The sequence below is a fragment of the Gallinula chloropus genome (genome assembly GCF_964237585.1).
Source record: "Gallinula chloropus genome assembly, chromosome: 14".
NCBI lineage: Eukaryota > Metazoa > Chordata > Aves > Gruiformes > Rallidae > Gallinula > Gallinula chloropus.
In genome coordinates, this window is record NC_140099.1 from 1,040,626 (window position 1) to 1,066,767 (window position 26,142).

Here is a 26,142-nt window from a genome sequence, read left to right on the forward strand (position 1 = left end):
ACATAAACTGCATGTATGGTTTAACCAGGAGTTTCATGACTCCATGAATGATGGAATTTGAATTTTGTTAAGCCAACAGACAAATCTTTTCATTTATTTCCCATTATGGGAAACAAAGATAGTTTTTCCATAACCATCTTTACCTCTAAATACCATGTATTACCCCTGCTAACCAACAGACCTGAGGAAGAGATCTTTCAATCTTTAAGGAGATAGCTGAAAATGAACGAGGCAGTATGGAAGAAGCACAGTGAAAAATGGAAACCATACAGTAAAACTAGTATTTAAAAATCTATTTCAGTTGTAACACTTCCACGCTTCTTCGTCCTGGGTGTATTTTCACCCTTGCTGTGGGTGGTTTTTGTGGAGGATTGATGGGTAGCTGAGCTGGGATGCTCATGTGGTGATAGCTCAGCTAAGTGCAGGGTCTTAGTAGGGCTCAAGGCAGCGTAGACATTTCTGTGGATGAGAAGTACCTCTGCCATGACCTTAGGTAGGTGTGAAAGTGCTGTTGCTTCAGTACATAAGCCAAATCCTAACCCACAGGGAGAGACAAAGAAGCTTCCCTTGGGTGAAGGATATGCCCATCCTGGGGACTTTTATGCTTTTCCCACAGAGATACAGGTCCAGGTGGTTTCAGAGGAGGGATTTCATGGCCTCAGTGTAGTTGCTTGAGAATTCCTGTTCTCAGAGCAGCGGTGCCTTCCCTGCAAGGGAGACAACCCGGGCTCCGGGACTGGTGAGAAGCAACATCCAAGCACCCAGCACGGTCCCATGCTCAGGTCTCCTGTCGCTGTGGGACTCTGCACAGGTCAAAACTCCAGAGATGCTCCATTTTTACTTATTTTTCCTCTCCCCTGAGAGATACAATCCACACAAGGCCCTTCCTTAAGCAACCCAACATAGCTCCTGTAACCCCCCCATCTCCTTGCAGGTACTCCCATCGCCTTTGCTTCCCGGGAGGCAAAGCAGAGAGCCTAGGGTAGGGTTGAGGTCGCCGTGGGCACCGCAGAGCCAGCAGCGCCGTGGCCCACGACCACACATTTTATGATTTCATTTAATTTTGATTATTTTTTTAATTGATTTTTTTTATTACTTTTTGGGGGACTCTGCTGCATCCCGGGCCGCGAGGGGGGAATAACCTCTTTGATTTTATTTTTTTTTCAGTTCTCTCAGGCCAGACACACCACAGCCCTTTGAAACGCTCTGTGTCCCTTACCCCACCCATGAATGTGCCAAACCAACCTCTAGGACATGGATGGATGTCTCATGAGGACTTACGGGCTAGAGGACCCCAGTGCATCCCTTCCGATCATGCCCCCCTGTCTCCACAAAGCAGTGTAGCCTCTTCGGGAAGTGGTGGGAGTGAACATTTAGAAGATCAGCCTTCCGCTCGTAACACATTCCAGGAGGAAGGGAGTGGGATGAAAGGTGAGTGAATAAACAGACGTTTCCACCCCCCTCTCCCAGCCCCAGCACCCAGAGGCAGGAGGGGAAAAGGCGTTTTCCCAGCAGTGTGGGGCTCGGTTGGTGGTTTCGGGTGAGAGTCCTCCTAACTAAATGGGGCTTTTTGGGGGTTGGACTCGATGATCTCTTGAGGTCCCTTCCAACCCCTACAAGTTTGTGATTTTCAGCATTTATTCCCACCTTAGGATCTGAGGTTTAGGGAAATAAGTTAAGTTTTCTTTTAAGCAGCGACCGGTCTTTATCTGTCATCTTACAGCAGGGTGCTGCTGGGCTGGTTTTGTCTCAAAATCCTACAAGTTGCCAACTTTCCAAAAAGCCTGTGGCTTTTGGCTGCGAGTGCTGCTCCTTTCTTTTCCTTTTCACTTTCTAACTGTGGTGAAAAACAGCTTGGCATCAGTTTAGCAAACGTGTGAGCTCCCATTGCAGTGTTGGGTAACCCACCGAGTATTTGGGGAAGTTTGGGCTTAGGATGTGTGTTTGCAGTGAATTTATCCGGTGTGCTTTAGTTGGTTTCCCTGTTACACCCACATTTCATGGAGACTTTCAGCAATCAATAAATATATATGATCATGTAAACAAGGCAGGAATTAAACCCCCATGCTGCTGTCGCGATGGAGAGGGAACTTCAGGCTGTAGAGGAATAAATAGGTGAAAACTGGGCAAACAGACTGTGTATTGCTGTAAACGGGAAGAATGACTGCAGATGGAACATGCAGCTCTTGCAGACAGGGTTAAACAACTGTGGTTTTCCTTGGTGCGAAGCATCTCAGTGGTGTAAAAGCCCCAGGATGTTTTTACACAGCCACAAGGTCTGATTTGAGTCTTAATTACAGGTAAATCTAGATGCGCACACATCTCTGCCACAGGAAACTGAGTTTGACTTGGCACTGTGTGACCTCGATGCAGGAACAAACCCCCATGGGACAGCACCCCCCGGGGCTCAGCCCTCTCTCCCTGGATGGACTTTGCACCGTGACGTTTCCCTGGGGTGGGGGTGATGGGCTGTAGGTGTGACAGGGGAGTTTTCTGGGCACAATGGCTTTGTTTCTTAGCAGCTCCGCTCACTAACGAACACCTCATACCAGGTAGAGCATCCCAGGAGTGTTTCGTATCCAGTGGGGATGCAGGATCAGTGTCTACACATGGTCTTATGGTGGACCCACAGTCAGGCAGGCACTGTGAGCATGTTGAAGACGAACTTAGGATCAGCATGAAGAGGCCCCAGGGTTTTCCAAGGCTGGGGACAGATCCTGCAATCTGTCCCATTTTTGGGAGCAAGTGGAGCAAAGGGGTCTGTTTAACGCTGTTTCTCCTGGTTTCTGCTGGTGGAGCTCGGGAGGAGACCATGGGCAGCTTGGCTCCCTGTGATCCACAGCTGAAGGTCTGGGACCTGCATGGATAAAATTTTTCCAGTGTAATTAGCATGTAAGGCCAAATCTGTGCAACCCAAAGGCACTATTTCCAGGCTGTCCACAAGCAGTAATCCATTAAATAAACTCCACATATTCCAACAGCTGGTTGCTGCTGCACGCAGTGCCCCAGGGCACACACTGTCCTTCCCCGGGCCATCCCTTCCCAGGCATCCTCCTTCTCCCGAGAAAGGCCTGCAGGCATCTCATCTCCCCTCCCTGCTGCTGTGTCAGCTGGTTTGCTCTTGTCCCCCTGTCTGGGGACATCAGAAACAGATGTCTGCAGCCTCTGGTGTCTCTGACTGTCATGTGTCTCCCCTCTCCGCTGTATTTTCTTCTGATTGGACCAATCCAGTTTCTTCCCAGTTGGATTTTTTCCTAAGCTTGGGGTTGCTCCGTCGTCTCTCCGCTGGGTTTTTTCCTCAAAGTCTGTCTTTCATTGTAGGCGTGTTGCCCAAAAACGGGGCTCGGGAGCAGAGCAGAGACCTGCTCGCTATACAGACAGCGTTCCTGTGGCTGTCCAGCTCATCATTGTCCTCAAGTAACACACCGCTGCGGGCTGCATGTGACCCATTGTATCCCCACGGCTTTCCCTCAGGAAAACAAGGACTGCCCGTTCCCTGCCCTCGCTTCGTGCCGCTTCCCGTCCCTACAGAGGCGCGCAGCTCGGTGCATTTTGATTGGGCTGCGCCGTACTTCATCCAGGCCGCTGCTCCATTTGCCAAGCCCCTTCTCTGAATTGCAGCCACGTCTCTCCGGCAGGCGCTCGGGCCGTGGTGTCACTCGGGCCTGGGCTCGCATTGGTGCTTCTTTAACACTCTCTCAGCCACCCAGGAGGACAGTGGGGAAACCAGGCCTACAACAGGCCCCCACCCGATGCGGCCTAGCAGTTCACCTCCCTCTAACGTCACCCATTTTCTGTCTTCGTGCCAAAGGAAAAGTGCCTTTTGGCATTATCCCAGACCCTGGTTTCTCTGGGGGGGGAGATGTGGACTCTTTGCTCCCTGCAGAGCCTGTCCCTCTGTCCCTTCCCGGGGCACAGCTCAGAGCTCTCCGGGAGGAGGGGTTGGGCAGAGCTGTGGGTTTCTGCGGTGTGTGTGTCTGTGGCTTAGCATGGTGTGCTGGAAGGGCTGCAGGCTTCCTATGTATACTTTGTCCTGCATGGAGAGATAGATAGATATAGATATAGATATCTAGACAGAGATAGAGATATGGATATAGATGTAGATCAAGAATCACAAAATGGTAGTGGTTGGAAGGGACGTCCAGAGCCCATCAGTCCAGCCCCCTGCCAAAGCAGGGTCCCTAGGACAGGTCACACAGGGCAGTGTCCAGACAGGGCTGGAATCTCTCCAGAGAAGGAGACTCCACACCCCCTGGGCAGCCTGTCCCAGGGCTCCCTCACCCTCACTGGGAAGTTCTTCCCCAGATTGGTGGGGAACTCCCTGTGCTCCAACTTGAGCCCATCGCCCCTTGTCCTGTCCCCACAGACACTGAGAAGAGGCTGCCCATTTCCCCATGTCCCACACTTCATACATATTTATAAACATTAATAAGATCTCCTCTCAGTCTTCTTCTCTCCAGGCTGAACAGCCCCAGCTCACTCAGCCTTTCCTCACAGGGCAGATGCTCCAGTCCTTTAATCATCTCCATAGCCTCCGCTGGACTCTCTCCAGGAGATCCCTGGCTTTTTTGTACCAGGGAGACCTGAACTGGACACAATACCACAGGTGGGGCCTGACCATGGCAGAGTAGAGGGGGAGGATCACCTCCCTTGACCTGCTGGCCACGCTCCTTTTAGATATAGGTATAGATATATATGTCAGGGTGAGTTGATTTCCCTCTCAGTGTCTTCTCAGTTTCCACACCAGCATCCAGATAGACATGTGCTGGCTGAGCACCAGTGCTCAGTGCATATAGGGGACAGTGTATGTGAGCAGTGTGAAGCTCACTGGTCCCATCAGGTGCAGCGTTTCTGACAGCTGTGCTGCAGCTTCAGCGATTAGCTCCTGGTAATTGGTGATTTCAGGAGTAGCACCATGGGTGGGCAGCTCACTGCTCCATGGGGGGACCTCATGTGTGCTGGTTGCCTCTTCCATGGGAAGGGAGAGAGTTGTTCCTTCTTCCCAGCCTGTTCCCTGAATTGCCATCCCCGTTGGCAGGGAGCTCTGGCCCTGTCGTAGCTCCCCAAAATTAAGAGGGAAAGAAGAGGAAGACTGGCTTCTTCGCTCTGACCCTCTGCAAGGGTTGAAGATGGGTTTGCTGCAGGGTTTATTGTCTGTATGAGGTTTTATCTCTCTTCTGGAAGCATCCTTGTGGGCCTTGCCATTGGCGCAGGCGTACGCCAGGGATCAGGTGGGCTTTTAATATGTCACCAACTAACATGACATGGTTTTGTGTTGAAATCAAGTTGAGATTCAAGCCTGCCAGTCCTGTGCTGGAAACAGAGGGCTTTCTGCTAATTGCTTTTAGTGGCTTTAGACAGAAGATGGGTGTAAGAGGCCCCCAGCAGCTGGTTTTAGGAGTGTTGCCTGTTGGCACTTTTGGAAAGGGCAGAGTTCAGCCTGCCTGGCTCTGTAACTCCTTTGCAACCCCCATGGCTGGCGTGGGGTTGATCTCCTTCTGCGCAGCATCTGAGGAATTTCTGTGAAACACACACCCATATGGGTGCCAGAGGGAAGTTCCATGGGAATGTCAGGAGGAACTTTGTCACTGTGAGGGTGACAGAGTCCTGGGACAGGCTGCTCAGAGAGGCTGTGGAGTCTCCTTCTCTGGAGACATTCAAACCCACCTGGATGTGTTCTGTGGGATTTAGTCTGGGTGATCCTACTCAGGCAGGGGTGTTGGACTAGAGGATCTTCCAAGGTCCCTTCCAACTCCTGACGTTCTGTGATTCTGTGAGAAAATGGGTTTTCACTGTCCCTGTGCCCAGTGTGGAATGAGATGGTGCTCCCAGGTGTCTTGCTGGTGGGGAAGGGCACAAGGACTAATTGACAAGGGTGTTGCTGGGAGCAGGGTGCCTAAGCTATTGTCAGGTTGTAGGTGCTAAATAAAGCAGGTCCCAATTTGGCTCAGCACTTGAAGCCTTTGGGATGCAAAGCAAAAGCGTCATCACGGGCACGGTGATGTGCTGCAGCACCGACATCTGCAGGGTTCCCCTGCTCCCTTGTGGGGTGCCACAGTGGTTGCCCCAAACCTGCGAAAGCCCGAGTAGCTGCTGAGCAGGCTGAAGTGGGGAAGGCTCATTACCATTGTGGTCTCCATGGAGGACCCCCCATTGTGGGGTTTCACATGTTATGGAGGAAGGATTCCCCCTCCCAGGTCCTTCCCTGTGAAACCACATTGATGTCAGGAGGATAACAGTATGTTGGGGCACCCAGCCAGCCCAGCACAGAGGTCCTACACTGCAGATAGTGAGTGGGAAGGAAGAAGTCATTTGAATCGGTGCATTTTGAGGTTCAATTCACCCTTCTGAAGCAGGTTTTGGGACCATCTATGGTGGTGCATTGTTTTTCCATGCTCAAAACAATTCTGTCTCTATTTCTCTTTGAGCAGCCATTTAAATTTTCCACCCATACGCTCTTCCTTCATGCCATAAATCCCTGGCCACCACCTCCATAACAGCCATTCGCTCATCCTGAGCTCAGCCATGCTGTCAGTTTCAGTGGTTCCCAGGGAACCTGGCAAGGAGCTTGCCCATGCAGTGGCATGGCATGATGCTTGGCTCCCTGTGGGACAGTTCCTGGCATCTCAGCTGCAGAAACCCAACCTCTGAGGATATGTCCTCATCCAGGGGCTGGTTCCCTCTGCCATCCAGAGCCATAGCACCGTGTCATTATCCAGGGGCTGGTTCCTCCTGCCATCCATAGCCGTAGCACTGTGTCCTCATCCAGGGGCTGGTTCCTCCTGCCATCTGTACCCATAGCACAGTGACCTCCAAAAACTCCGTGAAGTTCAGTAAGGTGTCTGCAGCTCTGGTGGGATGGTGGATGGCACCTAATCATCTCCTTGTGTTGCGGTTGATGCTGTCGCGCACGGTTGAACGATGTCATGAGCTCCTCAAGAGCTCTCCTCTCCTTACCTTTGTGCTGCAGATGTCCCAGCCTGGCTGAAGAGCCTCCGGCTGCACAAGTACGCTGCCCTCTTCTCACAGATGACCTACGAGGAGATGATGGCCCTCACCGAATGCCAGCTCGAGGCACAAGTACGTCACGCGCCGGTCGTGACGGGATCAGCCACGGTCCCGACTCCCGTGCAGTTGGTAGATGAGACTTCTCCACTGTTTTGCCCACGGGTGGTTGGAAAGCAACCAGGGAAAGGAAAATTGAGTCTTGGGGAGTTCAAAAACCATGTTGCACCTGATAAAAGCCTTTTCCTAGTTTCCGTACTGGAGTCCCAGCATGAAAGTCCCATCACTGGGAGCTGCACTTGGGGCTTTTTCCAGAGGGGATTAAGTTCAGGGATTCCAGGGGTGCAGCGCACAGTACCCAACTCCTTTAAGGACAGCAGGCTTTTGGTGGCCAGTTGCCTTGTAAACCTCTGAAACATGTCCCCAGTTCCACCCTCCCCTCTGCGCTACCCTGGGGATGAAGAGGGCCAGGCAGCACCTTGGCTTTCACTGTGTGAGATGTCCCAGGGGGAGACAGACGAGCTGCAAATCTCTGCCTTCAGCAGGTCTCTAGGGGATTTTCTATGCCCCCCACTAATCTCCAAACTCAGAAATGTGATGAATTTGTAGAAGCCCTTTTCTTTTAGGGGAGGAAGGGTTTGGCTTGTCCTGTTTGTCCCATGGAAATGTTCACTCCAAGTTTTGTGTTGTTTTCACAGAACGTTACCAAAGGCGCAAGACACAAAATAGTCATCAGCATCCAAAAGCTAAAAGAAAGACAAAACCTGCTCAAGTCTTTAGAGAGGGTAAGTAATCACAGCCCCTTCTGTACTTCTTCTGTTTCAAGGAGCTGGGAATGAATTCTGGGGTGAAGCCCTCTGCGGTCACACACGTTGGTGGGATGGTTTGCAGAGAAACCTGTTCCTGGCTTGGCTGTGTCTGAATGATGCCTGAAGCACTTCTGTACCAGATGCAGGTTTTATCTGAGACTGCATTTTGCAGAGTGGGTCCTGATCCACATCCAGCACTCCCAGAGCTGGGATGGATGCATCCTGCAGCGCTGGTACAAGCTCCAAGGTGCTGGGAAGCACCTGAGCTCCAGGTGATGGAGGCCACCGCCCCAGTGACACTGATGGGAAGGTGGTCACCCATCTACTGAACCGTGGTGCAGGACCAGCTCTAGATGCACCACTTGCCATGGTCCTCTCTCCGTCTGGAGAACCAGCTGGGAGAAGGCTGCTGAAGCAGGGTCCCTAGGACAGGGCACACAGATCAGTGTCCAGACAGGGCTGGAATCTCTCCAGAGAAGGAGACTCCACACCCCCTGGGCAGCCTGTCCCAGGGCTCCCTCACCCTCACTGGGAAGAAGTTCTTCTCCAGATTGATGTGGAACTCCCTGTGCTCCAGCTGGAGACCATTGCCCCTTGTCAGGTCCCCACAGACCATTGAAAAGAGGCTGACTATTATACTAACTATTAAATCCAAGAGGCAACTATTAAACCCCCAGCTGATTGCACAGCCTCTTCCCTCGCTTCGCCGCCGGGGTTTTGAACTCTGGTATTGCCTGACTGTTGAACAGAATGGTTTGGGAGGGCTGTGAAATAGGGGGAGGCTTTTGAGCACTTGTGGGATGGGTTTGGGCTGTGGGATCACATCCCGCTTCACTGGGGCTCAGAGCTGCCTGTGAGCTGCTTTACTTGGGAAGAGTCATCTCTGGTTTTCCAGGCTTCCCACCCAATTTTATTTTACTTTAATTTGTGGCTAAACCAGAGCATGTGTGAGGCTGGATGCTTGATTCTTTTTTGGGGGGGGCAGTGTCTCACTGCAGAAGATCGCTGCTTTCTTGGAAGGAGCCAGTTAGCAGAGTGGGATGGGGGTTTGGGTTTTTTCCCCCAAAAATCACGCCCAGCAGGGTTCTGGAGCAGGAGTAAGGTGGGGATTTTGGAGGGGATCTGGTTCGTAGCAGATGTCCTGTTGTCCCTGCAGAGACAAACCCTCTTCTCTCCGCTTGAATCCTCAGGACATCCTGGAAGGTGGCAACTTGCGTGTCCCGCTGCAGGAACTACACCAAATGATCCTCACCCCTATCAAAGCCTACTCTTCCCAAAACTCGAGCACGGAGGAGCAGCACAGCCGGGATGCAGACTCGCATCACCCCCCGTCCCTGCTCGGCTCAGACAGCCAGGGCTCAGACTGCAAGGACTCTGCCGCGGGGGCGATGCAGCAGCACCATTTGCCGGGGTGCGAGGGCGAGTCGGGGGGGGCCCCTTTGCCCGAAGGTGACCTGCCTGGACAGTTCACCAGAGTGATGGGGAAAGGTGAGCAGCTGTGGGGTGTTACTGGTGTCCTGGTGAGGCAGAGCTCCTTTAGGACAGGGTGCACGGGCAGCAGCCTTCCCTGCACCCCTTGCAAACCGCGGTCTGGAGGGGGATGATGGTTTGTTGAGGCCCCGTCATGGTGTGGTAAGAGGTGAGAGCGTGGGTGGGGATTTTGGGGAGGAGGAGTGATGGGACAGGCTGCCTGCCCCAGGTCAGGGGTAGATAGCATCCTCCTCCTCCCCATTCAGAGCCCTGTGGGCATCCCGCTGGTCCAGAGGTGTTTTCAGCAGCATCCATCCCTTGGACTTGATCTGCTTGGGGGGGAGGAGAGGGTAGAGATGGGGTGGCCAGGGAGGGGATTGTCCCTCTCTGCTCTGCCCTCATGAGGCCCCAGCTGGAGTCCTGTGTCCAGATCTGAGGCCCCCATTACAAGAAAGATGTGGGACTGTTGGAGAGGGTTCAGAGGAGCCACAAAGATGCTCAGAGGGCTGGAGCAGCTCCTCTATGAAGAGGGGCTGAGGGAGCTGGGCTTGTTCAGCCTGGAGAAGAGAAGGCTGTGGGGGGACCTCACTGCAGCCTCCCCGTCCCTGAAGGGAGCAGAGGAACAGGAGGGGAATCGCTTGTTAAAAGGGTGACAATGGCAGGACAAGGGGGATGGATTAAAGCTAAAGGAGGGAAGATTTAAGTTAGATACTGGGGGAAGTTCTTTACAGAGAGAGTGGTGAGGTTGGGACTGACCTCCTGTGCCATACACGGGGCACATTGGGGCTTGGGTATGTCAGGGCATCTGGGGTGCCCGTGCTGGCTGCGTGGAGGGAGATGTGCCTGGGGAGGAGGGGAGAGGAGTCTCATCCCCAGGCTCACACAAGAGACCAAGAACAGAAACTCGGGATGCCATGAAGAAATACCAGTCCTGTCCCAATTTCAGACCTTTTCTGCCCTCCTCCACAAAAAAAAAGGGTGTTTTCTGTATAAAAACTTGGTGGAAAATTTCTTGACCAGCTGCACAGACGGGCACAGGGTTTGTGGCCCCGTTTTAAACCTGCTGATGAGTTCAGCCCGTGGCAAATGCGTCCGTCAGGCATGAAGCTGTACGTAGGACACGAGCCTTGCCTGCACGAGGTGTCTTCCTGGACTGCAGGGCATCCCTGCCTGGGGGCTGTGAGAGGAGAGACTCATTTCTCTGTGAGCTCATTTCCACTTGCTTTTAATTGCATTTGTCCTGAAAGAGGATAAAACCCACTGGGATCAGTGGGAAGCTGGTTGCAGCAGGGAGGGGAAATTTTGGCTGCAGGAGCAGGAGCTCTCCCAGCACCAGCTCTTGCCTAGGAAAAGGGAATAATCCCACACACCCCCCTTTGCTCAGGTCTAATTTTGGTGACTCCAACGGTGTTACTCTGGATTTACACCATCATAACAGAGAACAAAATCTGGCCCTAAATATAGGACGGCGCAGCAGGAATTGGGGAAGGGCCTTTTTTTTCTTGCTGATGAGAAGACTCACCCATGGGACAAGCGAAAGGGGACCTTGAAGGTGCTCATTGGACACCCCCAGGCTGCAGCTTGGTGTCCCCATCCCCATTTCTCTTCTCTTTTTTTTTCCAGTATGCACACAACTTTTAGTTTCCCGACCCGACGAAGAGAATATAAGTTCCTATTTACAGCTCATAGACAAATGTCTAATCCACGAGGTGAGTCGCGCCGGATCATCTGAAACTGTTGTTCTCATCACTTAGAGACTGTTTCCAAAGTGTCTGTTGATATAAACCTTTTGGGTTTCTAACACAAATGTTTTTGGGAGGGGTATTAATAGTAATTCAGACAGAACAGGGCTGGAGCGGGCGGTCGCTCCGATGCGGTGTGTGGAAATGCTGCTTCTCCCCCGCGCTCGCTTCACTGCCAAGACCTGGAGCTGGGAAACTCATCTGGCTCCTGACAACGGGATCAGCAGCTGGATGAACATACAGGCAGTTTATATCAGACCGACCCAGTAATCCCTTGGCCTTGTTGCCCCTTGTTTTTTGCACCACGGGGTCTTGGGATTTTTGGATCAGAGGAGGTGGGGGCAGGATCTGTTTCTGCTCCTGGTAGATCTGCCTTTGCCAGGTGATGGTTTGGGATGGCCAAGGGAATGCTCCTGCCCGGTGGCACGGAGGGATGGTTAGCATCCCTGGTATCCTGCAGCATTATGTACCCGTGCTGGCCACACCTGGAAGTACAAGCTGCCTCTCATCACCTGCCCATATGGGATCAGGGGGAGGTTGCATACCCTCTCATAGGAGCCACAGGCTTTGAACCTTCCTTGGTTACTTGTCCTCAAAAAAAAATACTCTGTCAAAGCAAAGAAAGATCTCCTCTGGAGGGGGCTGGGAGCTGCAGACCCTGGGATGTGCTGCGTGCCACGTGGAAGAGGAGCAAGGATGCTTGGAGCCCCTCGGCATGCAGCTGGCACCGGTGCCTGTGCCGTGCACATGCAGAGGTTTGGTCTGTGCATCTCTGCAGGGCCAAGTACAGTGGGGTCTTGGATCGGGGTGAAGAAGTTGGGGACTGGGCAAAACATGAGTACTTCAGTGTATTGGAAGCGCTGGACACCTCTGTTGGTCAGGGTGGGGATCTTGGCTGGAGAGCCAGGCCGGGAGCACATGGAGCTGCAGAGGTTCCTTTTGCTGGAGCACCCGGGATGGATGTGGTGACGTTGTGTCACCCCACCACTGCCAGCCTGCGTCCTGGGACCGCTGTCTGCCTCGGCTCCGGGGTAATCAGTGCTCTGAGAGCGCGGCTGCTCCGGAGGGTGGTTTGGAGCAATCAAGTCAGACGCTAATTTAGTCTCCAAATCGTCCTCCGGAGACATCCGCTCCTCTCTGTCGCCAGCACCGAGACACCGGGTGTCTAAAGTTAGCTGTGGTGGGCACGTGGGTGTCCCCGTAACCCACACCGGGGGTCTGGGGGGAGGGCTGTCCCCTGTCTGGATGACCTTCGCAGGGAGCCCGGGCATGTGGGGGGACTCACCTAGGGTGCTGTCCCGCAGAGGCTGGAGGTGCTGGGAGCAGAATGGAACTCTGCCCAGCCCTGAGAAGGAGGATTCCATGCAGCATTCCATGGAGCAGCTCTCCTTCCCAAATCCTTCTTCCCATGGCCGGCAGTGTTTTTTTGAGCCGCGTCCAGGTGACGAGTGTCAGCAGCCCTCAGACCCCGTGGTGAGCTATGCTCACCCCTGGCAGCAAGCGATGGGGCTGGGCAATGGGTCCTGGGGCCAGGAGGGGGAGCAGGGAGGCTTTGGGGAAGCCCTGCTGTGCCCAGCATGGGGACCAGCCTCCAGAGCAGAGCCAGCCCATCGCTCCAGGGAGCAGGAGATGCTGCCGGAGCATTTTCTCCACCAGAGATGAATAAATCCTTGAGAGGGACCAGGGTTTCCCTCTGGATTTGTCAGTGGGGTTCAACTCACGCCACCGCCCGCTCCAGCTGCTTTTCTTCACACTCACATGTATCCATCCCCTGTCACTTTGTCCAGAAAAACAGCCTCACATTTCCTATTTCTCTCTCTTTTGGGGGGCCCAGGCGTTTACAGAGATCCAGAAGAAGCGGCTGCTGTCATGGAAACAGCAGGTGCAGAAACTCTTTCGGTCTTTCCCTCGGAAATCCCTCCTGGAGCTGTCGGGCTATCGGCAGCAGAGGAGGTACGTGGGATTTTGGGATGGATACGGTGGCCGGAGGACTGGCAAGAGCATCTCGAGTGGGACTGGCATCTCCCAACAGGGAAGGGTGGATCCTGCCAGGTTCAGAGCTGAATTTTGGGAGGGAGGAGGGTTGGAAAAGCTCAACAATAAAACCCCAGGGCAGTAAGTTTGCTTGTGTGTGTGGTCGGCGCCTACCCCCACTGATTCCCACTGCGTCTTCCTGGCCTCCAACCCGGCACTTCCCAGCTGTGCAGCGTATCCCCAGCACTGGGCGGGCGGCTCTGCCCTTCCCACTGCCCTTTGTGAATTACATCAGTGCTGGAGTTCCACCAAAAAGCTGTCAAAGGAGCTTGCAGAGGGTGCAGAGCTGGGGGCCTGGGGTCGGGAAGCCGGGCAGGGCTGTGTTGTGAACGCCGTGTTTGCTCGCTACCGGGGTGATGCTGGACTGTGGGTGATCCTGGAGAGCTTTCTGGCAAGAACAGCTATTTTTAGGTCAGGTTTAATGACACCATCAGCCTTTTGGTTTGATCTGTTCAGTTGGTTTTGTTGCAGGCTTGTGCAAAGCTGGTGTGGGGGGGGGCTTTCCAAATGAAAGGGCTTCAGGGGTAACTGGGAGCATTCGGGTAGCCAAGGTAGAAGTTCAGAAGGAAAAAGAGCAGAACCAGGGTGTTCCCCAGTGCCATGAAATGAACTGGTTTGGAATGGTAAAAACAAGCTGCCAGGCCTGCTTTTTTCCTGGGGATTTAATGGCAAGAGCCGGTTGTTGGATGAGTGGATGAGGTTGAAAGAAACCTCGTCCTACTTCTGCCTAGAGGATTAATCCAGTTCTGGGGTCCCAGCATGTTGGTATCTGCAGAGAGCTCCTGGCCTCAGCCACGCTTAAACACCGTAAGGGTCTTGGGGCAGAGACACCAAGCTGGCATCACATGGTGAGGAGATAGGCACTGCGTGTCTTTCCAAGGCCTGTCTGATTACTTTTGTGTCCTTGGTTCTAAGTGGGAAAACCCAGGTGGGGAGGGAATGGCCGTGTGTGCTGCCCTCCCCAAGGAGCAGTAAAAGTGGTTTTGTGTCCTGAGGTGGATGTCTCAGGACATCTTTGGCCACGTGGTCTCAGGTCCGGTTTTGCCATGACTGCAGGGTGGTGGAGGAAGGTTTGTGGTGCAGAGACAGCAGTGGGTGCAGAGCCCTGCGTGCCTTTTGCTCAGCCCCTCCCTAGGAAATCCTGTCAGGGCATTTGAAACAGGTTTTACAGACCCTGAGAAGTCTTGAGAGAGGAGCGTGTTGGTAAAAATGAACCTCCTGGAAGGGCAGAAGGATCAACCTCCAGGTGTTCCCAGTAGAGAAAACCCAACCATGTGAGCTAAACCTTTTATCAGCCACTACAGAGTCCACTCACGAGAGATCTCTTTCATGCAGCTCAAAAGCACGAAGAATTTAAGCCAAAACCCAAGAAATCAGGTGCCTGGGGAATTCCCCCCTTACTTTAGCTTGCACTGAAGAACAGGCCCCTTTAGCAGGAGTGGCAAACATCAGTCTGGGGCTTGGGGTTGTGAATGTCAGTCCAGCGCTTGGGAGCAACACAGGGACACCCTTGGTATATTTGGCTGTTTTGGCTCTTCCTGGAGAAGAGGAGGCTGAGGGGAGACCTTATCACCGCCTACACCGACCTGCCAGGAGGGTGCAGAGAGGTGGGCGATGGTCTCTGCAGCCAGGGGACAGGAGATGGGACAAGGGGCAATGGGCTCAAGCTGCCCCAGGGCAGGGTCAGCTCAGCTGGGAGGGAAAAGTTCTTCCCTGGCAGAGCTGTCAGGGCCTGGCACAGGCTGCCCAGGGAGGGGCTGAGTCCCCAGCCCTGGGTGTGTTTAACAGAGGGGAGATGAGGTGCTCAGGGCTCTGGTTTAGCACAGGACAGGGACAGTTGGACTTGATGATCTCAAAGGACTTTTTCAACCTGGTGATTCTGTGACTCTGTTGGTCCCAGCACCCCCCACCAGCCGCTCGCCCCTCTGGGGAACCCATTTCTCACCCTCGGCGCTTTCTCTCTCCGCAGCCGAGGTTTTGGCCAGTCAAACTCCTTACCGACAGCCGGATCTGCAGGGGCCGGGCTGGGCCGGCGAAACCCCCGCCAGTTCCAGATCCCCTCCCGCAACCTCCCCACCGCCCGGCTGGGGCTGCTGGGTCCCAGTGGGCTGCTGGGCACCCCCCAGCGCAGCCCTGCCGCCAGCCCCGCCATCCTCAAGCAAGGCAGACAGGTCAGTCAGTGCTTGCCCAGCTTTTCCCTGCCTCCCCTACAAGCTTCCTTTGATTGATTCCTTTGTTTTTCCTCCTCCAACTTATCTGGAATTCCCATTTCCCACCCCCCTTTCAAGCAGCTTGCAGACATTGGGGTTGCGTTCTCCACACTGTGGGATACAGAAGGAGGACCAGTGGGACCAGGGGACAAACTGACAGATGGAGCGGGGAGAGGTGAACCCATGTGGGTTATAAATGCACAAAAAGACCTCTGTTTTACATCTTGCACCCTTTTTTTTGCTTGCTTCCCTCAGAACCTCTGGTTTGCCAACCCCGGGGGCAGCAACAGTATGCCCAGCCGGAGCCACAGCTCGGTGCAAAGGACGCGCTCGCTGCCGGTCCACACCTCCCCGCAGACCATGCTGATGTTTCAGCAGCCAGGTAGGAAGCAGACATTGGCTCTTTCGCTTACCCACAGCCCAACAAGACGAGGGGAGGCAGCATGACAGGAGCTGTGCTGGTCAGCTTCGCTGCTGGCACATCACCTGTGCCGGCGTTACACGCCTGGAGCGCCAGGGTGTCTGCCACTGGTTGGATTACTGGATTGATTGAGCCAGAGACATCACCGGAGGGATTTTTGACCCTGTACATACCACCCTGGCCCTGTATATGAGGGTGCTGATGAGGTTTTGTGCCAGGCAGCGAAGGCAGTTCCTTGTCCATCCACTTTCTCTGCTCACACGTGACACAGATACCTGGAGTGGGGGCACCAGCCATCATACGCTCAAGGGTGATTCTCCTTAGGACACATGTGGCAGTGTTCCCTTCCCAAACACTGGGAGAATGCTCCCATATATAACAGCATCCTCCAGTTGATGGGGGTTCCCTCCAAACCTGGAGCATCCATCCCATGAGGACCTCCATGCCTGTTTGCCTCTATATCCCTTCCCTTGCCTTTAAGCCTTATCAACACACCATAACAATTTATCCCATGGGATGGGGAGTTACACACACACACACCCCAAGTAAACTAAACCTCATCCATAAGCTTCTGCTGTGGTTTCAGCTTGGCAGCTGCCATCCCATCCCATCCCATCCCATCCCATCCCATCCCATCCCATCCCATCCCATCCCATCCCATCCCATCCCATCCCATCATTCAGGCAGCACATGTCCTGTGCAGCCAGAGCAGCGCCCGTTCACGGGTACTGATTAAACACTGGGACAAGGGCTCATTTTGGCAGGTGCTGAAGGAGAATAAACAGGTTCCTCTTTGGGTGTTAGTGTAGGAGGATTGGAGAGCCAAAAAATGGGACTTCAACCCTCCCAGCCCTCATCCCACATCCCACTGGCAGTGAGTGGGAGACGCCAGCCATGGGTAGAGAGTGCTGCTTTGTGCCGCGGAGGGGAGGGCGTTTTGGTGCTGTATGGATTGGGCCGGGGCGTTGCAGCACACTGGGCTTCATCCCACTCATTGTTTTGTGCACCTGTGTGGGTCTGTGCTGCCATCCCCTGTCCAGACACTAACCCTGCCCTGCACAGGCTGCTCTGGGACCTGCTGCTCCCCAGCACCACTCACATGCTGCACATGTGTCACTGTACATGTGTGTTCTATATGTGTTGCTGTACATGTATCACTGTACATGCACTGAAGATTTTTGCAGGGCATGAGCAAGGGGCAGACCCTCCCAGGGTCGGGGGGGGTCCCACTCTTGCCCCAGCTCCACCCCAGCACCTCTAGTAGGCCCCCCAACCCCTCATTTCCATCCCTGATGCCCTGGAGCCCCCCTGCATTTACCCCCCATCCATAACAAACATGAGCCGTGGCTGCTTTTGGTGACATCTCTTGCCAGAGGGGATCGCCCTGGGAAGTGAAGCGCTGACAGAGTCCGGCCACGTGGCCAGACCCTCCCAGGGCATCTTTTGGGTGGGTTCTTGCCCCACGCCCACCCCCTCAGACAGCTGCAGCGCAGGCAGGGGTGGGGGGCAGGTGGACAGGGTCCCCCCCCCATCACATCCCCTGACTGAGGTGTCCCATCCCTGTCTCCCCACAGAGTTCCAGGTGCCAGTGACTGAACCTGACATCAACAACAGGCTGGAGTCCTTGTGCCTGAGCATGACGGAGCACGCGCTCAGCGGTGAGCACTCCCTCCTCCTCGGGCTCTTCCAGCACGTCCACGCCGCCTCTGCAGAGCCCCCCCGCACCTGCCCCTGCCCCACCACCCCCAAAAGCTGGGACAGGCTGTGGCTGTGAGGGGACAGGATGGCGGCAGGGGATGCAGGGATGCACCTGGGGTGCTCCTGGGATGCTCCTGGGATGCTCCCGGGGGAGGTCAGCTGGGGATGTTGGCTTCTCCCAGCAAGGTCCACAGGGCAGAGGGGTAAAACCGGGCATGGGGATCTCACCCAGCACTGGTGGAGTCCACGCTTATTAGCCACTCGTTAGCTTGCTAATAATAATTAGTATTGGCTCACTAGTCTGTCATTAGCTCTCCATGAAGCCCTTGCCACCAGAGTGCTTGAATGGATCACGGGCTTTGGAGTGTTTTACCCTTCTGCCCCCAGTGTCCCCTCGTTTGGCCGGGGCGGGGGCCACGGAGCTAATACCCTGCTGTGGGCTGCAGGGCGCTGTGCTGGGTGCTGTGCCAGCGGCGCTGGTGGCTCCTCGCCCGCGGCTGTGGGTACCGGTCTGGGTGGGCAGGGGAGGGAGGAGGACAGAACGGGCAGGAAAGGTGGAAACAGCGGCGGCGGCAGCGTGACGGAGAGGCCCAGCACAGCCAAAAGCACCGGCACCAGCAGCGCCTGGTGCCCCGCACCGATGAGGGGCCCTCAAGCACCGGACCCTTCAAGCGCAAACGATGACTCCCCGGCGACGGGACGAGTGCGGCCGCCTGCGTTGCCCAGAGCATCCCAGTGAACCAGCTGGGGTCTGACTCCCAACAATCCCCGGACTGCATCGAACGGCTGAAACCCGGCAGCTCTCGGGGACAACGGTGCCACCAGGTTCCCACCACCAGCACAGCTCCTTGCACCGATGTGACAGCCCGTCCTGGGGGAGAGGGACATGAGAGCAAGGACTGTAAGAGACAGCCAGGCCCTGGCAGCGCCACGGCAGCATCCCCAGCCGGGAAAACAAGGACACTTCTGTCACCCGAAGCGTTGCGTGCCCAGGCGAGGCTTAGCTGTCTTGTTCCTCTGCAGGGTACTGTTCCTCCGAGTTATTTTTTCCAGGTCTGGTTCCCTGAGCCTCTCCAAACCGGTCGCGCTATAAATAGCTCTTAAAAAAATAAACCTTTCGGGGCAGAAAGAAAAAAAAAAAGGCCAAAAAAAGGCGTAACAAACCTGTTTGTTTTTAGTCATGAGGAGGGAGGTGGCTGGGATGCCAAACAGGGAGTGCTCTGTTTGGGGGTTGCACCCCCTTGGGAGCTAGCTCCCCTCCACCCCACCTCACCCACCGGCGCTCGCCATCCCGGGAATAGGGGGTTTGGGATGGGGGATGGGGTGGGCAGTTGGGGAAGGGGAGAGCTGGAGGGTTGGAAATGTTGTTGGGTGTTGATTTCTGAGCCCCTGCTTGTGCTGGCAGAGGGATGTGGGGGGGAGTGGTGGGCACTGTTGGCAGCGGGGTCGGTTGTGTGGCTTTGGGATGGGTTGTGGACCCTCGCTCCTGGGCTTGGGGCTGGGGCTGGATGTGTCCCTGCTGTCACAGGGTTCTGGGGAGAGGAAATGACTCCTGGGCCTTAATTTTGCATCCTCTGTGGTGCAGGGGGTTGCAGGGCTGGGTACACGGTGGGGGGGGCAAGGCAGCCCCTGGGGACAGCTCTGTCCCTGTCCCCCTGCTCCTTGGCAGTGGGTTGTGGTCCTTCTCTGTTGGGAGGGGGGGCTGTCCCAAACTGTCACCCACCATGCAGAGAGTCCCAGCTGCCCAGACCCCACCTCTGCTCCTGGGACGGGTGTCGTGGGGGACGCAGCAGGAGGTCTGGACCAACGTTGGGATTGAGGAGGGGGAGGTGGGGGCTGCCATGGATTGGAGACAGACAGTGGCACGGAGAAGCTGGCAGAGTGCTGACACCCCAAATCCCTTCTGTACCCCTTGGATGGGTGGGTGGGTGGGTGGGTGGGGGTGGCCTCATGGTGCCAGGGCTGTGGGTTGGGGATGCTCTGAGGGTGGGTCCATCTCCCCCCAGCTTGGGCAGGGGGGGTTGATGGGATGGGGCAGCAGGTACCACAAGCTGCTGCTCACCAGGGCTGCTCCTAACTCTCCTTTTCCCACTTGCAGATGGTGTCGACCGAACCTCCACGATCTAGAAGGCGTCGCGACGGGGACGCTGGCCGGGAGAACAACTGCTGCGGGTCCAGCGGCGAGGTCGGGGCTTGCAGGGAGCCTCAGCGATAGCTTGCATCCTTCCTCCCCTCTCTCCTCCTCTTCTCTCTCTCTCTCTCTCCTGTTTTAATTTTGTGAATGTGTAGATTGTCCTTGTGAACATATCATTAGACTTGGAATTTGTGTTGTCATTTATTACATCCATGCTGGGGGCTGGTGGGGGGGCATTGGGGAAGAAAAAGAAAGGCAAAAAATCAACCACAATGATGAAAAAGCATTGGGGGGGGTTGGGGGAGGGGACGCACACAGCAGGAGAGTGCTGACAACGGAGGGTTCACCAGAGCACCGTGGGCAAACCCCACTTCTGGAAGAGGATACAAATGAATATCACACGGGGATGGGTGACCAAAATCCCTTTGGGGAGGATGTGCCTGTCCCGCTGGGGCTTCGGGGACGGTGGTCCCTGTCCCTCGAGTTTCGCTGTGGCCCAGCGAGCCCAGATTATTATTACTATTATTTTTTTAAACAAAAATTAGCTAATAACCCCAAATTCCCTTTGAGTTTATCCAAGAGCATCCACAGTTTGGAGGCAGCATTGCGCAGAGGGTCAGCAGGCTCGGGTCTCCCCCCACCCCATCCCTGCAGCCCAAACATCGGTCAGGGTGCGGGGATGGTGCTGGGGGGGATGGTAGTGGGGGGGATGTCTTCCCCAGTGGAGGGTCCCAGGGCATGTCAGCGAATTTTGGGGTGGGGGGAGGATGCTGGGTGAGTTGCCTTGTCTCTTGCCTTTCCGGCGCGGGTACGGGGAAGATGCTGCATCCTGGCTTGACACATCTCCCCCAGCCTGCCCAAAGGCAGCGGTGAGGGGCTTTCCAGCCCTGGGGCAGCCAATGAGGGATGCTGGAGGCTTGGGAGTGAGCTTGCAGTTTTTATTTCACCAAATCAAACCCAGGCCCCAAAAGGGAACCAAAATTCATCTTCCCAGCCCCATTTTTCTTGGCATTAAACACGTGTCGGGGAGGAGACGGGGATGGCAGCAGCACAGCTGCCCCCTGCTTTGCTTTTGGTAACAGGGAACTAAATTGGGATAGTTAAACCCGCTGTGGCACTGCTCGAGCCTGTGCTCAATGCGAGGTGGCGCCCAGAAAGGCCATCGGTACCCGCAGCAAGGCCTGGCATTGCTCCTGCAGGTCCTGATGCTGCCCCCAGCCCTCTGATGGGATAACGATGCCTTTGCAATTAATTAATGAAGGAAGCAACAAGTGGGAGCAGCAGCCACAGGGAGTTGCAGCAATGCTTCCAAAAACGAGTTGGCTGTGAGCAGCGATGGGCAGTGGCGGGTGCTGGGACCAGCCGAGTACCAGAGCATCCGCTGGCTGAGGGAGCATCAATGGGGTGAGCAGGGATGGGAGATGTGTCAATCCATTTCTTGGGCAGCATTTTTAAGTTGGATTTTTTTTGTGTTTTTCCCCTTAAAAAAAGTGCCAAATGCAACGTTTTGTGTTTGCTGGTCCTTGGCACCCCGCTTCCTGCCAGGCAGGAGATGGGGAGGGTGTGAGAAGTGGGGGGGGAGGGGGGAGCAGAGAAGGGAAAACCCGAAAGGAGGGAGTTTGGGAAGAGGTGTGAGGAGGTGAAGGCAAAGAGGGGTCTGGGGGTGGGTGGTAAAATGAGCCACAGGGACCTGGGTCACCCCCCCACCCACCCCAAGCACCCAGGTTGTATGAAACCCGAGGCATGAACACAACCCGCTGTGTAGCAGGTGGATTTCTGGAGCTGAAATCCTATTTATTCCTTCAGTGACTGTAGGAACAGAGGTGATCTGATTGTTAAGAGAGATTATTTTGGCTATATTACCTATTAACTCGCTGTGGCTGGTAACCATGCTGATGTCTGTTATTAACAACCACCAGATAATTCAATTGTTTTCTTCCTTTTGTTAAAAAAAGGCAAAAAAAGAAAAAAAAAAAGAGCTTATTTTCCATCAACAGTGTATAGGTTAACAACTTCATTGTGTTTGCTGTTTCTTGGGGTTGGTTTTTTTTTTAAGTAAAAAAAGCAAAAAGAGAAAAAAAATGTAAAGAAGTGGCTTCAGCTGCGTTCGGGAAGCCCTGCCTGGCTCCAGGTGCCCGTGCTGCGTGCGGGCGGTGGAGCTCCAGTGAGAGAAGTTTCAAATAAGAGAAAAAATAAGACCAAAAAAAATACTCAAAAAAATTAAAAGGAAAAAAAAGGAAAAAAAAATACCCAAAACTCGAATCCTAAATGAAAAATTATCTATAAAAAGGGAAAAAAGAAAAAAAACAAAAAAAAAAACCCAAATCAAGACACCGACCCCAACCACCAGAGTTGGATGAGTGAGGCTGTGGAGCCCGACCTCCAGTAATAACGTGGCAGTGCCTTTCTTTTTTGTATTCACCCCATCACCCCTCACGTGCAGCTGGTTTGTACCCTGCGTGCGGCGTGGCCAGGGAGATGTTGCCACCACTGTGGGGACCCTCAGTGTCCGGTGGGCATCTCCCCTCTCCTTGCTCTCCCTGAGGTCACCCCTGGCACCTCCCAAAAAAGCGCCCGCTGGGGACCTTTTCCTGGTGCTGTTCCCCTGGCTGAGGCCGGCCAGCTCAGCGCCCAAGTGTCCTTGGGTCCGGCGGATGCTCCCCCGCGGCTGTGACACCCAGGGAGGGAAAAACACTAAATCAAAGCACCCCCCTTTCCCTCGAGGTGTCCCCCCCATCGCTGGGGACAAGCCCTGAGCTCAAATGGTCTTGAGCCGGGCTTTGCCAGGGACAAACCCTGAGCTCGACTGGACTTGAGCCAGGCTTTACCTCGGCTTGCTCAGCTCTCAATAAAAATTGGGAGAGGAAAGGGGGGGGGTGTGGGGGGGGGGGGTGAAACCCAGCCAGCATCCAGCAGGAAAACCCAAAACTGTGATTTCTTCTTCTGACACCCGCGAGCGGCGCGGGGCGAAGCTCAAGTAGAGTCAGCACTTAGGGGAAAACTCTGTTGTCACCTTTCTCCACATCAAGGTGGGTGGGGGTGCAGCCGCAGCCCCCCCCCCCCCCCCCCCCCCCCCAAATAAAGTTTGGCTTTCTGAATGTGCCTGATGGCAGGTGGGTCCTTGATTTGCACACAAGCAGCAGTTAGTGCTTAAAAAAGGGTTGAGAGTTCTTGTTTCTTTGTTTTTTTTTTTCTACGAGTCACCTGAGAGTTTGCAAAGTGAGTTTTATTTTTTTGGTATATTCCTTTATCTTTACTTAAAATAAGGTGAATGTGTATTCCTCTGGGAGGAACGGGAAGGAAAATGGAACAGAAATGAAAATAAAAACCACAAAAATATTAATAAAACCCAAAAAAAAAAAAAACCCCAACCAGGAATGTTAATATTAAACAGAATACTTCCTCCCTTATTAATATATATATATAAATATATATATATATAACCCTCCTGTATTTATGCATATTGTAAGCTTACTTTTAAAAACAAAGCTTCGACCTCTCTTCTGTTTGCATGCCGGTCCCGGGCAGCCTTTATTGTACGTGCATGCCTTTCAGTCCTGGTTTCTCTGTACAAAGTTAGTGCACAAAAGAACTATTTTTGCCTCCTGATGGTGCCGAGCGCTGCTTATTTTTAAACACAAAAAAAAAAACCAAACCCTGAAAAAAACCCTGAAAAAAAAACCAAACCAAAAATCCTCCACGTTTTGGTTTTGTTGGGGCACGGGGGGGGTGGTGTCATGTGTGGAAATAGCATGTTTGTGCCGTGTCAGAGCTTTCCCCAGTGTAAAGGGTTCGCACTCGTCCTTCGGAGATGCCGGTCGCTGCGAGTGTACGGGGGCTGTGTGGGTTCTCCTTTCCCCCCCCATGTTGTTCCTGGTGAAACCCCCTCGTGATCTCGACACTTGCTCCCCCCCCCCACACCCCCACCCCAAACCTCCCCCTCCCCCCCCGTATTTATTACTCATCCCCCTCCCGTGTAATTGGGAACCGCGGCTCTTCTTTTCCTACCCACGGGAGAGCGGAAAGGGAAGGGAGATGATTAATACAGAAGGTTTTGTAACACCGGGGTGTGGCGACTCCTTATTTACGCCGTTGGGCAGCAGGGGAAGGCGGGGGGGGGACAGACAGCCCTGAGGGGTGAGAGGGAAGGAGGGGGGGAACAGACAGTCCTGAGGGGGTGAGAGGGAGGGGGCGTTAATGTGGGTCTGCAGGGGGTTTAATGTCTTCATACACAGCCCATGAAGGGATCTTGGTGCTTGCAAAGACCCCATGCAGCCACTTTGCTGTCCCATCAGGGTGATTCGGGATTTGATCCCCATTCGATATGGGATTTTCCTTTGAAATGGGCAGGAATTTGGGGCCTGGAGCAGGCTGGAGGGTGAAGCTGTGGAGGAGCTGGCTTGGCTGAGAGCTTCAGCGTGTGTGTGGAGACATCTGGGTCAGGCTTTAAGGGCTGGGGTGATTCTGGGGTTAAAACAGGCGCCTTTCAAACCAGCCATGGGGCAGGGAAGGATGCTCTGAGATGGCCCTGAGGCCATTGCCTCTTGTGCCTCTTTATTATCCCACCACCCCATCTGACAGAAGATCCTCCTGAGCCTCCACTTCTCCCCTCCCTTGCCTGTGCCAGGACAACACCATGGGTGCTCTCCAGACCCCTCCTGGGTGGCCTGGACCCTGCTGTGGTGTCCCTCCAGCAGGCACTGGGGTGGCTAATGTCCCCCATGACAAGCAGAACTTGCCAACATGGTGTCCTTCAGGTTGCTTGAAAGCCTCATCTGCTGCTTCTCTTTGGAAGAGGCTCCCAACAAGCTCCCCAAGCACTGATCAGACCAAGCACCCCAAAAGCACGTCCTCAAGCCCCTTCTATTTAAAGCTATCCCAGAGCATCAATGGGCAGGGCCACCCCAGGGGTGAAAGATTCATTATGGTGAATGGAAAGAGGCTTAAAAAGGAAAATTGAGATTAAAACACATCCCCACCCCCCCACCCACCCCCCCACCATTCTGTGCTGTCAGGAGCCATGGGGTGACTCAGTACTGGTGACAAAGGGCTCTACCAGCCCGCACTCCCAGATTACTGCATGTCCAGCCCTGGGGACTCTGGTTCCTGTCCCCCTGTCCCATGGAGGCTGCAGACCACATCCAGCTGGGAGCAAAGACCAGAGCTGGTGGTTGCTGCAGCTTTTAGCTGCTGCCCTGCCTTCTGCAGCATCCCTGGCAGGTGTGGGGCAACCCCCGGTTGTCTTGGTAACGGGATCTTTCCTACATGCACCCTGAAGGGTGATGGAGAAGCAGCTGAAGGGTGATGACTAAGAGCTGATCGGGGCTCCCAGTGCCCCAGCGTGACACAGCCACCCAAGGTGCACCCTCCCCAGGGGTGCTCTTGTTCCCCCTGGCCCTAACCCTGGGGTACAAATGCTTCATCTTTAACAGTGAGGGGAACAGTCAGGGGAACAATTTCCCAGCAGCAGCAGGCAGGGATTTCCCATTACAGGGAAGTTTTTAATCAAGACAGAGAGGGCTTTACCAGGAGCACTCCTGGAGTTCAAGGAATAATTAATTCCCCGAGCCTGGCAGGCTGAGGCTGCGCAGGAGAAGCTGGATGGGAACAGTGGGCTCCCTGCCAGCTGGGGAGCTCCGGGAACCTGCCAAATTGCCACCCCTGTGCTGTTCCTCAGAGCCCTGGGCTGGCAAACCCATGCCAGCACCACAGGGCTTGGCACCGGCACCCGCTGCCACCCCCTCGTTGCAAGTGATGCCGCAAAACCCCCATGGAAAATATTCCTAGAGCTGATGCTGGCGACCCTGAGGCTGGGAGGGGCCAGGGGTTGGTGTCAGCAGCCTGACCCTGCAGAGGCAGATGTTTTTTTGGGAGTGAGTTCCCCATGGGGCCTGGCAGCAGTGCTGAGAGCTCCAGGGAGCTGATTTTAATTGGCATCTGCAAATAGCTCAGCAACGAACGCCTGGCACAGGCACCTCGGGGCCACAGCATCGCTCAGGCAGGGTGGGCACCTCATCATCTTCCAGCGAGCTGCCTGGTGATGATGGATGTTTAAATTAGTCAAGCAACAGCACCCATCCCTGTGCAATTTTGGGGTGTGCAGGGGAGAGGAGGGTCCCAGAGCTGCACTGGCTGCTATGGAGCTGCTGGAACCCCTGAAGGGAGCAGTCACAGCTTCAGCCCTGCTCAGGAAGGAGCTCAAAGCCCAGCACAGGCAGAGCCAGGCTGGCACCAGGGCAATCCATACCCCCCATGGGTGCCTGGCAGGGCGAAGCAGTGGGGGTTTTCCCCTCTTTTCCCCAAGAAAACTAAGCCTGGTCAGAGGAGAAATTGCCCAGCTCAGCCAGAATTCCCACTTTTCTACAGAAAATCAATTTTTGGCCAATTAGAAATAATAATAATAAACCACACACCCCCCACAACCCCCCCCCCACCCCGATGTCAGGCTGGCTGGGCAGCCCTGTTCTTTGGCAAAGCAGCACCATCCCCATCCCCGTGCCAGGGCAGCGGGTGGGCATTCGCTCCCCAGGGCAGCATCACGCAGCAGAGGGACCAGCTGCCTCTCTCTTACCTCCCGTGCACCCAGCCTGGGGTCAGGGTGACCCCCTAAGCATCCCCA

The 26,142-nt window shown here is 54.6% G+C and overlaps 1 protein-coding gene across 5 annotated transcripts in view; it reads left to right on the forward strand.

Annotated features, from left to right (window-relative positions):
• Nucleotides 1–19,727, forward strand: part of SAMD4A (sterile alpha motif domain containing 4A) — a 95,414-nt gene extending 75,687 nt beyond the window's left edge. The window contains exons 4-13 of one of the 5 annotated variants that reach the window (XR_014617602.1): nt 1,168–1,431; nt 6,971–7,080; nt 7,704–7,790; nt 9,005–9,302; nt 10,908–10,993; nt 12,861–12,979; nt 15,030–15,231; nt 15,526–15,652; nt 17,266–18,442; nt 19,488–19,727. Coding sequence is in view for 4 of the 5 variants with exons in the window: in XM_084270405.1 (XP_084126531.1) it covers nt 1,168–1,431; nt 6,971–7,080; nt 7,704–7,790; nt 9,005–9,302; nt 10,908–10,993; nt 12,861–12,979; nt 15,030–15,231; nt 15,526–15,652; nt 17,266–17,465 (1,493 nt within the window). In the remaining variant the exon portion in view is untranslated. Of the gene's footprint in view, nt 1–1,167; nt 1,432–6,970; nt 7,081–7,703; nt 7,791–9,004; nt 9,303–10,907; nt 10,994–12,860; nt 12,980–15,029; nt 15,232–15,525; nt 15,653–17,265; nt 18,675–19,487 lie in introns of those variants that run through there. The other 4 variants (XM_084270406.1, XM_084270408.1, XM_084270405.1 and 1 more) reach the window with 4 other exon arrangements.
• The last annotated feature ends 6,415 nt before the right edge of the window (nt 19,728–26,142 follow it).